Source organism: Leopardus geoffroyi, chromosome A3 (genome assembly GCF_018350155.1).
Source record: "Leopardus geoffroyi isolate Oge1 chromosome A3, O.geoffroyi_Oge1_pat1.0, whole genome shotgun sequence".
Taxonomy (NCBI): Eukaryota; Metazoa; Chordata; class Mammalia; order Carnivora; family Felidae; genus Leopardus; species Leopardus geoffroyi.
In genome coordinates this window covers 16,776,659-16,789,840 of record NC_059336.1, presented here as the reverse complement: position 1 = coordinate 16,789,840, position 13,182 = coordinate 16,776,659, and the positions used below count along the sequence as shown (strand labels likewise).

The window sequence follows — 13,182 nt, the reverse complement described above, 5'->3', positions numbered from 1 at the left end:
TTCTCTTCCCAGAACCGCACTGACCAGCAATGCCAGTACCGGTGGCTGAGGGTCTTGAATCCAGACCTGGTCAAGGGGCCATGGACCAAAGAGGAGGACCAAAAGGTAACTATCGGGACAGTGCCTTGCACACAGTGGGCCTTCACCAGAGGATCAAGGGATGATGAGTCTGTCCTGGGGGTCGGCTGGGGTGTCTGACTGGCCCCTCTCAGGGCCGTGGTAAGATGAGGCTCACATGGAGGGAAGGTGCTGTGGTGGGCGTGAGGGAGGGCCATGTCTCCCTGACTTCACAGGGGACTTTTCCAAGGTCATCGAGCTGGTCAAGAAGTACGGCACAAAGCAGTGGACGCTGATCGCCAAGCACCTAAAGGGCCGGCTGGGGAAGCAGTGCCGTGAGCGCTGGCACAACCACCTCAACCCTGAGGTGAAGAAGTCCTGCTGGACTGAGGAGGAGGACCGCATCATTTGTGAGGCCCACAAGGTGCTGGGCAACCGCTGGGCCGAGATCGCCAAGATGCTGCCGGGGAGGTGAGCCGCTGGGGTCCGGGGACCAGAGCAGGCAGGGATGTTCCCGGGAAGGGAAGGCGTCCTCTGGCCTTTTGGGGGTATGTACCAAGAGCCAGTCTGATTACTCTGTGGTTGTTCACTTTTCCCAGAAATGAATGAATTCTTCAGATTCTTGCCGGGGGGTGCCCGGGCCTGGCTGTAGACAGTTCTGGAATAGGGCAGGGAGAAGGAGCCTGGGGACCTCCCATTCTGTGTACACATTTCTCATTTGGTCCCTGTTGGAGCTCTGTGCACCATCCCTGCCCTCTGCCAGGGTTTTGAGGTCTTTTTTCTAGAGAATAAACCTCTCTCTTCCTGCCTGTGTGGTCAGGACCAGGACCTAGACATCAGAATCACTGCTCAGTTTTCTATTCCTCGCTGGACCTGATCCCTTCAAGAGGCTCTTGGGTTTCTGGGGAAGCATTGGGAAGACTTGGCTCCATTCTTGCCAGAATCTTCCTCCAGGGTCAACTCCCAGTCTCCTAAGTTGCTTATTGATCCCCTAACTGCTTTCCATCTTCTGGAAACAGAAAAATCTCTTATTTGCAGCTGTGTTCTATCCTGGCCTCTGTGTCCTTGTGCATTTCCCCCATATTCAGTTCTTAATCCTTTGTCTGTTATGGCATTGTGGTCCTGGGAAGGAGAGAAGATAAAATGCCAGATGGTGTATTTCCCCTGAAGTCTGGAATGGTCTAGTTTCAAAATTCAAACCCAGTGTGTTACTCTTCTGATGCTTCTAACACTTGGGTTGAAGACCCGGTCTCTTTCCCCGTGTGGCCTGCTTGTCCTGGCTCATGCCACCAGCCTGGCCTTGATGCACTGTCACCCTGCCTTACCTGTTGGGCTGTAGCCGCTCTGCCCTCCTCTCAGCCCTGCAGCCATGGCAAGCTCCTTCTGAGGAGCTCCTTGTGGTCCTATGTCATCCTGGAACACACTCAGCGTGTGCCCCTTGTATAGCCAACACAGTCTTCTCCTTCAGTCCCTGGTGGGGGATGTTATTTTCTCAGAGAAGGTTTCTCTCTTTCCAGACTGTGTTCGTTTCCCCAGCGACCTCCCCTTAGCGCCCACACCCCTGTGTGGTCAGTGCTCTGTCCTGACAGCCTCAGTGGGAGTGTTTGGAGATACAGACCCTTCTCTTTTTTTTCAAAAAAAGTGTTGGTTTTTTTTGATGTTTATTTATTTTTGACAGAGAGAGACAGAACATGAGTGTGGGAGGGGCAGAGAAAGAGGGAGACACGGAATCTGAAGCAGGTTCCAGGCTCCGAGATATCAGCACAGAGTCCAACGCGGGGCTCAAACTCATGGACCGTGAGATCATGACCTGAGCCAAAGTCGGACGCTCAACTGACTGAGCCACCCAGGCACCCCCAGGCCCCCCTCTTTGACTGGTTGTTCAGTCCGGCTGTTCGTGTCTGTGCACAATTCAGGGGAAGAGCTAACTGTTCACAGTTAGAAGAGCACTATGCTTGGACCTCTGAGGAAGGAAGTGCCTACTATGTGCCTGCATTTCTGTAATTCTGGTTATGATGTCCTGTACTGCTGAGCTGCCTCGTGCTGCTTAGCACTGCACTGCTGGGGGCTTCCGTGGTGCTGCTCTAGTCCGTGCTTCTGTACTGCGGCTGCACTGCGGGGGGCTTCCGTGGTGCTGTATCACCCAGTACCTCTGCACGGCACCACCGCCGTGTGCGCTTCTGTAGTGGTGTTGTATTCTGTGCTTCTGTACTGATCTACTGCCATGCACTGCTGCAGCTGTACTGCTGTGGGCTTCTCTCCTGCGATACTATTTTATACTTATCTACTGCTGTACTGCCCTGTGCTCTACTACTCTGCTGCCATGTGCTGCTTCCTGCTTTTCTGCTGGATGCTACCATAGTCCTGTGCTACTCCATACTTCTAAACTACCGCATGCTTTATTACACTTTGTCTGCTGTACTGTTCTAGATTTCCGTGCCACATGCACTTTTCTACTGCTCTGCTATTCTTTCTATACCAATCTACCCTTTTGTCACTGTAATTCCCTTACTTCCATACTGCCCTTTTTTCTTTTTCATGTTTGTATATTTCTGAGAGAGGGACAGAGTGTGAGTGGGGGAGGGGCAGAGAGAGAGGGAGACACAGACTCTGAAGCAGGCTCTAGGCTCTGAGCTGTCAGCACAGAGCCTGATGTAGGGCTAGAACCTACGAACTGTGAGATCACGACCTGAGCCAAAGTTGGACACTTAACCGACTGAGCCACCTGGGTGGCTCCGTATACTCCTATATTACTCTGTGCTTCCGTAGCATTGTGCTGCTCTGTGCTTTCTACTATTATGTATGTGTGTCCTCGTGTAGTCTTCAGTAAGTGGTGGAGTGTGAAGTAGTCTCCTGATTCTCCAGAGAAAGTAGCTGAAATTCAGATGACCCGTGTTAGACCCTCTGTGTCATTTAGCTCTGCCCTTTGTGGCCATTTTGTAGTCTGGGAGGTGAACCAGGGCTTGTATTCAAGGTCACCGTGAGCCTCAAAGCGGAGGTCAGCAGCCAGGGGTTTGTTTCTAGTTTCTACAGGTGCAAGGTGCACAGAGAAGGGAATGAGAGCTTCAGAAACATTTCAGTGGTGTGATTTTCCCATAGGCCCAATAAAACCTTTGCTTATTTTGTTGAGGTTAGTGGAAATCTGTAAATTGTTGAGGGCTAGAAACACATGTAATTTTATCTTAGAGCTAAGAGACCTCAGAGTCATCAGGCTGAACGCTTGTTTACCGAAGTGGGAACTCAGGTTAGTGACATGCCTGGTGGCACATGGCCTGCAGAGTTCAAAGGCCCCCTGTTGGCCCCTGCAGGACAGACAATGCTGTGAAGAATCACTGGAACTCCACCATCAAAAGGAAGGTGGACACGGGTGGCTTCCTGAGTGAGTCCAAAGACTGCAAGCCTCCTGTGTACTTGCTGCTGGAGCTTGAGGACAAGGACGGCTGCCAGAGTGCCCGCCCCATGGAAGACCAGGTGAGACAGCGGCCTGAGGCCACTCAGCCGCAGGGCTTGGCTCTGGGTTTGTCAGGTGTCATATTCCTCCAGGACCATCTCATTTAACGCCTCTTCTTTCCTTTCCATCTTACTTAGCCACAGCTGTCCATTAGCTCCTACCACGGGATCTCATGTGGGCTACGCCTCTCATCAAGGCCTTCCCTTGTCCCATAATTCTGTGCATACCTGACACCTATTTGTACGCAGGTGAATTACGACAGAACAAGCTGACATATGAAATGGAGGATTGGGTTGAAGAGATCCTAAACCTCCTTCTGTCCTCCCCAGCAGCTTCCTTCCTACCTGTGCCCTTTCCAGATTTTTCATACTAAAAGCATGTTTGCAATTTAAAAAATCAGATTTATTAAGGTATAATTCGCATACAGTAAAATCTGTGTTTAGTGTACAGTTCTTTTTTTATTTTATTTTTTATTTTTAAGTTTATTTATTTATTAGAGCATGAAAGTGAGGAAGGAGCAGAGAGAGAGACTCCCAAGCAGACCTCACACCACCCGTGTGGAGACTGATGTGGGGCTCGAACCCACAAACCATGAGATCATGACTTGAGCCCAAGTCAGACGCTTAACTGACTGAGCCAACCAGGCAACCCCGTGCAGTTCTTTTTTTTAAGTTTTACTTTCTCTTTCCTAATATTTTTTTCTTTTTTTTTTTTTAAATTTTATTTTTTATTTTTTAAAATTTACATCCAAATGAGTTACCATATAGTGCAACAATGATTTCAGGAGTAGATTCCTTAGTGCCCCTGACCCATTTAGCCCCCACCCCCCGCCACAACCCCTCCAGCAACCCTCAGTTTGTTTTCCATATTTATGAGTCTCTTCTGTTTTGTCCCCCTCCCTGTTTTTATATTATTTTTGTTTCTCTTCCCTTATGTTCTTCTGTTTTGTCTCTTAAAGTCCTCATATGAGTGAAGTCATATGATTTTTGTCTTTCTCTAATTTCACTTAGCATAATACCCTCCGGTTCTATCCACGTAGTTGCGAATGGCAATATTTCATTCATTTTGATTGCCAAGTAGTACTCCATTGTGTGTGTGTGTGTGTGTGTGTGTGTGTGTGTGTGTATATGTGTGTATATATGTGTGTATATATATATGTATATATATATGTGTGTATATATATATATGTATATATGTGTGTGTATACACACACACACACACACACACACACACACTACATCTTCTTTATCCACTCATCCATCGATGGACATTTGGGCTCTTTCCATACTTTGGCTATTGTTGATAGTGCTGCTATAAACATGGAGGTGCATGTGTCCCTTCGAAACAGCACACCTGTATCCTGTGGATAAAGGCCTACTAGTGCAATTGCTGGGTCGTAAGGTAGTTCTATTTTTAGTTTTTTGAGGAACCTCCATACTGTTTTCCAAAGTGGCTGCACCAGCTTACGTTCTCATCTTTCCTATTTTTTTAAGTTTATTTATTTATTTTTGAGGGAGAGTGATTGGAGGAGGGACAGAGAGCAAGGGAGACAAAAAATCCCAAGCAGGCTCTATGCTGTCAGTGCACAAATATATTACATATGCAATTGTAGAAATGTAACCAGTGTGCAGATGTTTACATCCTAAACTGCATTCTGGAGCAAACTTTATTGATGTTTTTAAGCTATGTCTCTAATGATTTATTCTTTTTTTCCCTTTTATTTATTTGTTTTCTCCCCTTTTAAAAATGTGTATTTATTTATTTTTGAGAGAGAGAGACAGAGAATCCCAAGCAGGCCCTGCACTGTCCATGCAGAGCCCCATTTGGGGCTCAAACTCACAAACCATGAGATCATGACCTGAACTAAAATCAAGAGTCAGTTGCTGGGGCGCCTGGGTGGCGCAGTCGGTTAAGCGTCCGACTTCAGCCAGGTCACGATCTCGCGGTCCGTGAGTTCGAGCCCCGCATCAGGGTCTGGGCTGATGGCTCAGAGCCTGGAGCCTGTTTCCGATTCTGTGTCTCCCTCTCTCTCTGCCCCTCCCCCGTTCATGCTCTGTCTCTCTCTGTCCCAAAAATAAATAAACGTTGAAAAAAAAAAAATTAAAAAAAAAAAAAGTCAGATGCTTAACTGACTGAGCCACCCAGGTGTCCCTCTAATGATTTATTTATTTTATTATTTTTAAAAAATGTTTATATTTTTGAGAGAGAAAGTGCGTGTCTGTGAGGTTGGGGGAGGGTCAGAGAAGGAGGGAGACAAAAAAATCTGAAGCAGGCTCCAGGCTCTGAGCTGTCAGCACAGAGCCTGATGGCGGGGCTTGAACTCAAAAACCATGAGATCATGACCTGAGCCGAAGTTGGACACTTAACCAGCTGAGCTACCCAAGTGCCCCTCTAATGATTTATTCTTGAAAAATAAAGATTTGGGGCACCTGACTGACTCAGTCTGAAGAGCATGTGACTCTTGATCTCAAGGCTGTGAGTTCAAGCCCCACGTTGTATATAGAGATTATACACATTTAGAGATTACATACACAAAAAAAATAAACTTAAAAAATTTTGAAACAAATGTGTCAAAGAATGGAGATTCTACAATGCTGAGTACGTGGTAGTTAACGCTCTGTTCTAGTTTCTTCTGTGATGGTGAACGAGTGAATAATCCCTTTTTTTTAGAGAGGAGAGCATGAGTGGTGGAGGGCCAGAGGGAGAGGGAGAGAGAATTTTAAGCAGGTGCCATGCTCAGCGTAAGGCCTGACTCAGGTCCTAACATGGGCTTGATCTCACAACTGTGAGATTGTGACCTGAATCGAAATCAAGAGTCGTACACTTAACCCACTGAGTCACCCAGGTGCCCCGTGAATAATCTATCTATCTATCTATCTATCTATCTATCTATCTATCTATCTATCTATCTTTCTATCTTTCTTTCTTTCTTTCTTTCCTTTCTTTCCTTTCTTTCCTTTCTTTTCTTTCTTTTCTTTCTTTCTTTCTTTCTTAACCGCTCCCCCTTCCCTTTTCCTTCCCGTTAGGTAGAATTGTGTACTGCTCCAGTTCTACAATGCCCTACTGGAGCATTACGTAATGTTTTTGCTTCTGTCTCTTGATTTTTCAACTTGAGAGAGAGAATATCGCTTAATTTCCTGGTACAAATGCTCATATGGAGTAACAGTAGGGAAAGCTACAGAATGAAAAGTAAATCAACTTCTTCCAGTCTCAACTCCTTACACACCCCTAACCGGAGGAGGTTACTCACACTTTCTGGTGTATCTAAATAATATTCACAAACTAAGTAATATGTTTTCAAGCCTTTTACTTCTTATTGGAGAGGCATATGTTCCCACAAAGAGAAAACAAGCATCAGCACACACCAGGCCGCCTTTCAGGGTAGGGGAAGTGGACAGACCTTCCTCAGTCTCTGAAAATCCTACTTGGTTGAAAGTCTGTTTATTGGCTAGGTTTTTGCCCCTGGCACTTTGTGTCTTGTGTCTGGAGCACTGGTCATGCTGGGCCAGAATGAGCCCAGATCATGACCCTGAGTACCGGAGGTCATCTCCATCATTTTCATGGTTCTGTTGTGCTATTTATTTAATTATGGTTATATCTAATTTTTAAAATTAGAAACAAAACTTTAATGACCATCCTTGTAGCTAAAATCACTGCTCATGTGCTCAATTATTTTAGAAATTCCTAGAGATGGGTTGAGACACATTCTTGAAAAACTTCTAATATATTTTGCTATATTATCTGCCAGAAAAAGTTTGCCCATTAATGTGTGTATGGGACTATGTCCTGTTCTCCCCACTCACTAGTCAGTGCTTGCAGTTATAATTCTCGTTCTTGTCCTTTGAAAGCAATGCATGATCATTGTAAAGAGTTACAAACTTTATAGAATTCAGTATTATGGAAGGTGAGCCTGCTAATCTCAGCTGCCACAAGGAACCAATATATTGTTTAATGTGTTTGCCAGCATTTTTTACTAAGGGCAATAAGGTTAAAATGAGATTATGTTCTATCTTACTGCCTTACAGGTTTCTTCTTAAATCTTTCCACATCATTGTGTATATACAGATCTCTATACCATTCTTGACTCTGTCACCTCTTATAACCTATTGATGAACATGTGTCACCATTTGTTAATATGCTGCAACGAACATCACCGTTCAAGTTCTTTGTACATTTACCTATTTATATGGGTTAATTTTACAGATGTGGCATGACTGGGTCAAGTGGTACGGACATTTGAGATTTTCACCAAATTGCCATTCAAGTGGTGGCACCATTTTTCCTGTCAGCAGCACATGGCATTGCCTGTTTTCCCACACTGTGTCACCATTGGCTGTGATTCTATAAGACTATCTTTGCCAGTTTTATGAGCAACAGTGGAGTATTTGGTTTTGATTTTACTACTGGTGAAGTTGGCCGTTTTTCTTTAATGATTTGCTTTTCCCTTCTTTTTTTGTCTTTTTAATCATTCACAAACTTTTATTTCTATATCAAGAATATTACGGGGCGCCTGGGTGGCTCAGTTGGTTAAGCATCTGACTTCGCCTCAGGTCATAATCTCATAGTTTGTGTGTTCGAGCCCCGCATCGGGCTCTGTGCTGACAGCTCAGAGCCTGGAGCCTGCTTCGGGTTCTGTGTCTCCCCCTCTCTCTGCCCCTCTCATGCTCATGCTCTGTCTTTCTCTGTCTCTCAATAATAAATAAACGTTAAAAAAAAAAAAAAAGAATATTACCCTTTCATCATGTAGTAGCTCCATTTTTCCGGTTTGGGAAACTTGGAGCTTCCTCATCCCTTCACTTTATAAAAGGGTAGTTTATAGACAGTAAAATTCACCCTTTTAGTGACAGTTCTGTGAGTTTTGACAAATGTAACCAACACTACAGTGAAGGTGGAGGGCATTTCATCACCCCCTAAAATTCCCAAGTCCCCAGCCCTTGGCAAACTACTTACCTGTTTTCTGTCTCGATGTAGTTTTATCTTAGTAAGGATGTCATATAAATGGAATCGTACAGTCTGTACTCTTCTGTGACTGCATTTGTCAGTGATTTGTTCCTTTTTATTGCTGAGTGATAATCTGTCATATGCAGGTACCATCTACTCTTTATTTACCAGCTGAGGGACATTGTTTCTGGCTAGTGTTTATAAATAAAGCTGTTATAAACATCTGTATACAGGATTTTGTGTGAACATGAATTTTTATTTCTCTTGGGTAAATATCTAGGATTGGGATTGCTGGGTCATATGTTAAGTGTTTTCTGAATTCTATGTGTAATTGCTAAGCCATTTTCAATGTGGCTATTTTCTGAAGTGGGATGCCCACATTCGAACCTTTAAATGGTGTTTATGGCCTTCCTCCTCTTTCTCCAGTTGTAGCAGGTATAAGTTTTTAATCAAACCTGCTTTTTTTTTTTTTAAGTTTATTTTGAGAAAGAGCACACCGCGCTTGTGAGTGGGGAGGGGCAGAGAAGGAGGGGGAGAGAATTTCAAGCAGGTTCTGTGCTTTCAGCGTGGAGCCCAATGTGGGGCTCGATGTTCCAAAATGTGAGATCATGACCTGAGCAGAATCAAGAGTCAGACGCTTAACCAACTGAGCCACCCAGGCGCCCCAATCAAATTATCTCCTTTTCTTCCTTTGCTTGTGTCCCAAACCATTTCCATCCTGTTCACTTGACACCAATAGTGATAATAGCCACTGTTTAGGTTGGGCGCTTTTCACATCATTGCTGATCTTTGTATTATCCCTGCATGGTAAACCTTAGTGTCTTCATTTTACAGGCAAGAAAACTGAATCGCAGACAGGTCACACAGCTTGCCTACGCTCAGCTAGCAAAAATGTCCAAGCTCTGGTTGAATCCAGAGCCCATGTCCTCTCCCTGACGCCATTGTGCCCCTCCCATTGACACAGGATCCCACTCCTTGCCCTCTAGAAGGCCTTGTTAATCACATGTGCTGTTTTCAAGGCTACACTGTGATCTGTTAGGTTAACGTGTCAGCCTTAGTTCCAAGGTTCTTCCAGGAAAGCTATTGCCACAAATGATTTTCCTCTATTTCTTTTCTTTTTTTGGTCACAAAATTAGTATACACCCATTTTCCAAACATTTATTTCAAAGTAATATTAAGCATACAGAAAAGTCACAAGAATAGTACAAAGAACTCCCATAATACTCTTTACTAGATTCATTAGTTGTAGTTTTATTTTTTTAAGAATTTTTTTTTTTAAAGTAATCTCTAGACCCAACGTGGGGCTCAAACTTACAACTGCGAGGTCAAGAGTCACATGCTCCACTGATTGATCCAGCCAGGCGCCCCTAGATTCAATTAGTTTTTAGCATTTGCCAGATTTGCTTTATCTTTCTGTATACACATACTGCTTTGTTATCTGAGCCATTTGAGAATCCATTACGTGCATTTGCCTCTCTATCCCCTAATATACTGAATCTTACATGCATTTGCCCCTTTATCCCTTAATATACTGAATCTTAGAATAAGGGCATTTGCTTACATACTCACAGTAGGCTTCTATTTAGTTGGGGGATTTTAACACTGAGTCAGGATATTAACTGATCTACAGTCTATATTCTATTTTCCTGTCCATAATCCAGTCCAAGATGAGACTTTAATTAGTTGTCGTAAATGTTTTGTCTACTTTTTTTTTTTTTTAATTTTTTTTTTTTTAACATTTATTTATTTTTGAGACAGAGAGAGACAGAGCATGAACGGGGGAGGGGCAGAGAGAGAGGGAGACACAGAATCGGAAGCAGGCTCCAGGCTCTGAGCCATCAGCCCAGAGCCCGACGCGGGGCTCGAACTGACGGACTGTGAGATCGTGACCTGAGCTGAAGTCGGACGCTTAACCTACTGAGCCACCCAGGCACCCCTGTTTTGTCTACTTGTATCTGGAATAGTTCATCAGCCTTTCTTAACCTTTCGTGATGTTGATACCTTTGAAGTGTATGATGTAATTTTGTAGGCTATGTCTCAGTTTAGATTCCTCTGAGTTTCCTTGTTAGATTCAGATTGTATGTTTTTTTAAAAATGTTGTTAAAAACTTTTTTTTCATAAGTAACCTCTGCACACAATGAGGGGCTCAAACTCAACCCCGAGATCAAGAGTCCCACACTCTACCGACTGAGCCAGCCAGGTGCCCCGAGTTGTGCGATTTTAGGTGGAATGCTACCTGGTGTATATCTCATAACCAGAAGTCCACGAACAGTGTGCCCTTGTGTCCAACAGGGAAGTCTTGTGACCAACTGGCCCCCAGCACTTCCTGCCATGAAGGAAGAGGAAAGCAGTGAGGAGGAGGCCACGGCAGCCACCACTTCTAAGGAGCAGGGAGCTGTGCCGGCAGACCTGGATGGAGTGCGAACACCAGAGCCCTTGGAGGACTTCCCCAAGCGTGAAGACCAGGAGGGCTCCTTGCCAGAAACCAGCCTGCCCTACAAGTGGGTGGTGGAGGCTGCAAACCTCCTCATCCCTGCCGTGGGGTCCAGCTTCTCGGAAGCCCTGGACTTGATCGAGTCGGTAATGTTGGTCACAGCACTTCACAGTGGGCCTAGAGCACCCGCCAGCTGGGAGTGCTTCTCTCGTGGGCAGGCATCCTTCTTTCTGTTTACTCCATCATCCTGCCAACATTTCCTGAGTTGATGCTGAGTGCCCGGCTGGGAGCCAGAGCTTGGGGACACAGATAGTTGCTGTGCAGTCCCTGCCTTCAGGGAGCTCCTGACTCATGCTATATGGTGCAGGTGGGGTGGGAGGGCTCCCCGGTGGAGGTGGCACTGCACTGAGACCTCCAGGATGAAAAGGGGTGGTTGTTTGAGGTCCATAACCCAGCACAGGAGAGCACAGTGCTTGAGGCACCATGTATGGGGCTGGGGCTGGAGTGCCAAGGGGTTTCTGGTAACTCAGGCCACACTGGCTGTGGATCGTACCTCTTGGGAGGGAGTTCCTTGGCGGGGGCTGAACCTCTTGATGTGACATCCTAGCTCCTAGCTGTGTCAGCCAGGCCTGCTGTGTAGAGCGGGTTTCAGGAGGTGATGGGTGAGAGGCCTGGCAACCAGGAGCAGCGTTCAGTGCGAGGCACCCCACATTCAGCTTCCCACTTGGGCTTTCCCATCCTTGCTAAGAATAATGATGCTCTTTATGGAATATGTACTAAATGCCAGGCTCTGACTTTAATGTATAATCCACACAGCATCCTGTAAGGTATGTCCTTTCTCTGTGTTTTGTAGATGAGGCTGAGGCTTAGAGAGGTCAAGTAGTATCTGTACAGTCACACAGCGAGTAAGCATGGTGGTCTTCACTGTCTTGACCACCTCTTGTCTCCAGTGGCTGGGACTGGACCTAGCTGCTGGGTCCAGCTGTGGTGTCCCCTCTACTCCAAGAAGTTTCAGAGTGGTATGAGAAGCAGGTCTGATGTGTTCATCAATATGTTCAATAAATAGCTCTGAGGCTGCCATATGTAGTCCCTGATTCAGGCCCTAAGGGGAGAATTAGAAGATGAGAGTTGGACCCACTCCATGCCTGGCACTGTTGGCATTTCACAGTGTTACCTGCCTTCATCCTCAGACTGTTCTGCATCCTCTTCCACTTGAGAGGGGAGCTCAGTTTTACTGAGCACCCACAGTATGCCAGGCCAAATGCTTCATTAGTAACTGGTAGCTAACATTTGAGTGTCCGCTATGTGCCAGGCTCGTTACTTGCTACCTAACATACATGCTCTGTTATAGCATTTGTGGAAACACTGCTTGCTGGCTGTTCCTGCAGGCAGTCCTTGTGGAATATGCTTCTGGTCCATTAGACACCATCAGTCTGGGGCCTCCTCAAGGTTGGGGTTTGCTGCTGGGAGTGTGGGCCTGAAGTCACTGTTGGCCCTGAGCTGGCTTCCACCCTTAGGAATAACTGCCCAGGGTCCTGAGAGTCCCAAGGACCAGCAGTCACCACAGAGGCCTGGGTCTACTCAGGGCCAGACCTCCAGGGACCAAAGTGGAAGCTTCGGTCTCCCGACAGCCCTGTGGCTGGGTTGTACTTAACTGGGCAAAGGAAGAAAGACCTGGGTATGACTCTCAGAATGCTTCCAGAAACTTAGTGACTTCAGCAGGTTGCACAACTCTCTGGCCTGGAAGGGAGGAAGGTAATGCTTGCCTGGCAAGATTGTTGTGGGATTAGAGACAATTTAGGTGAAGTGGCCAAGGAGGCAGCCGTGATGGACAGGTGCATGGAGCACAGCGGAGCACATTCTCCAGGAATGTAGCTGTGCAGGTCAAGACCCTTAAACCCAGTCACACAGCCTCGGGACCAAGACTTCACTTGTAGGAGTCTCTATCAAGGAAGTCACCAAAAATGCAGGTGAAGATCTGTATCCAAGATGTTCCTGAAGGTGTTAGTTTTAATTTTTAAAAATTTGGGGCACCTGGGTGGCTCGGTCAGTTAAGCGTCTGACTTTTGGTTTTGGCTCAGGTCATGATCTCACACTTTGTGAGTTCAAGCCCTGCATCGGGCTCCAGACTGACAATGCGGAACCTGCTTGGGATTCTCTGTCTCCCTCTGTCTCTCTACCTCTCCCCCACTTGCTCTCTATCTTTCTCTCAAAATAAGTAGACATTTAAAAAAAAAAATAGGGGGAAAATGTCCAACAGAAGAGGGGGGAATTAAGTAACTGATATATTCATATGATG

General features: G+C 45.8%; 1 protein-coding gene across 2 annotated transcripts in view; it reads left to right on the top strand.

Moving 5' to 3' along the window:
- Nucleotides 1-13,182, top strand: part of MYBL2 (MYB proto-oncogene like 2) — a 36,779-nt gene that overhangs the window by 9,260 nt on the left and 14,337 nt on the right. For both annotated transcript variants that reach the window (XM_045444535.1, XM_045444536.1), the window contains exons 4-7: nucleotides 13-105; nucleotides 308-528; nucleotides 3,366-3,528; nucleotides 10,742-11,029. In XM_045444535.1, the coding sequence (XP_045300491.1) occupies nucleotides 13-105; nucleotides 308-528; nucleotides 3,366-3,528; nucleotides 10,742-11,029 (765 nt within the window). The remainder of the gene's footprint in view (nucleotides 1-12; nucleotides 106-307; nucleotides 529-3,365; nucleotides 3,529-10,741; nucleotides 11,030-13,182) is intronic.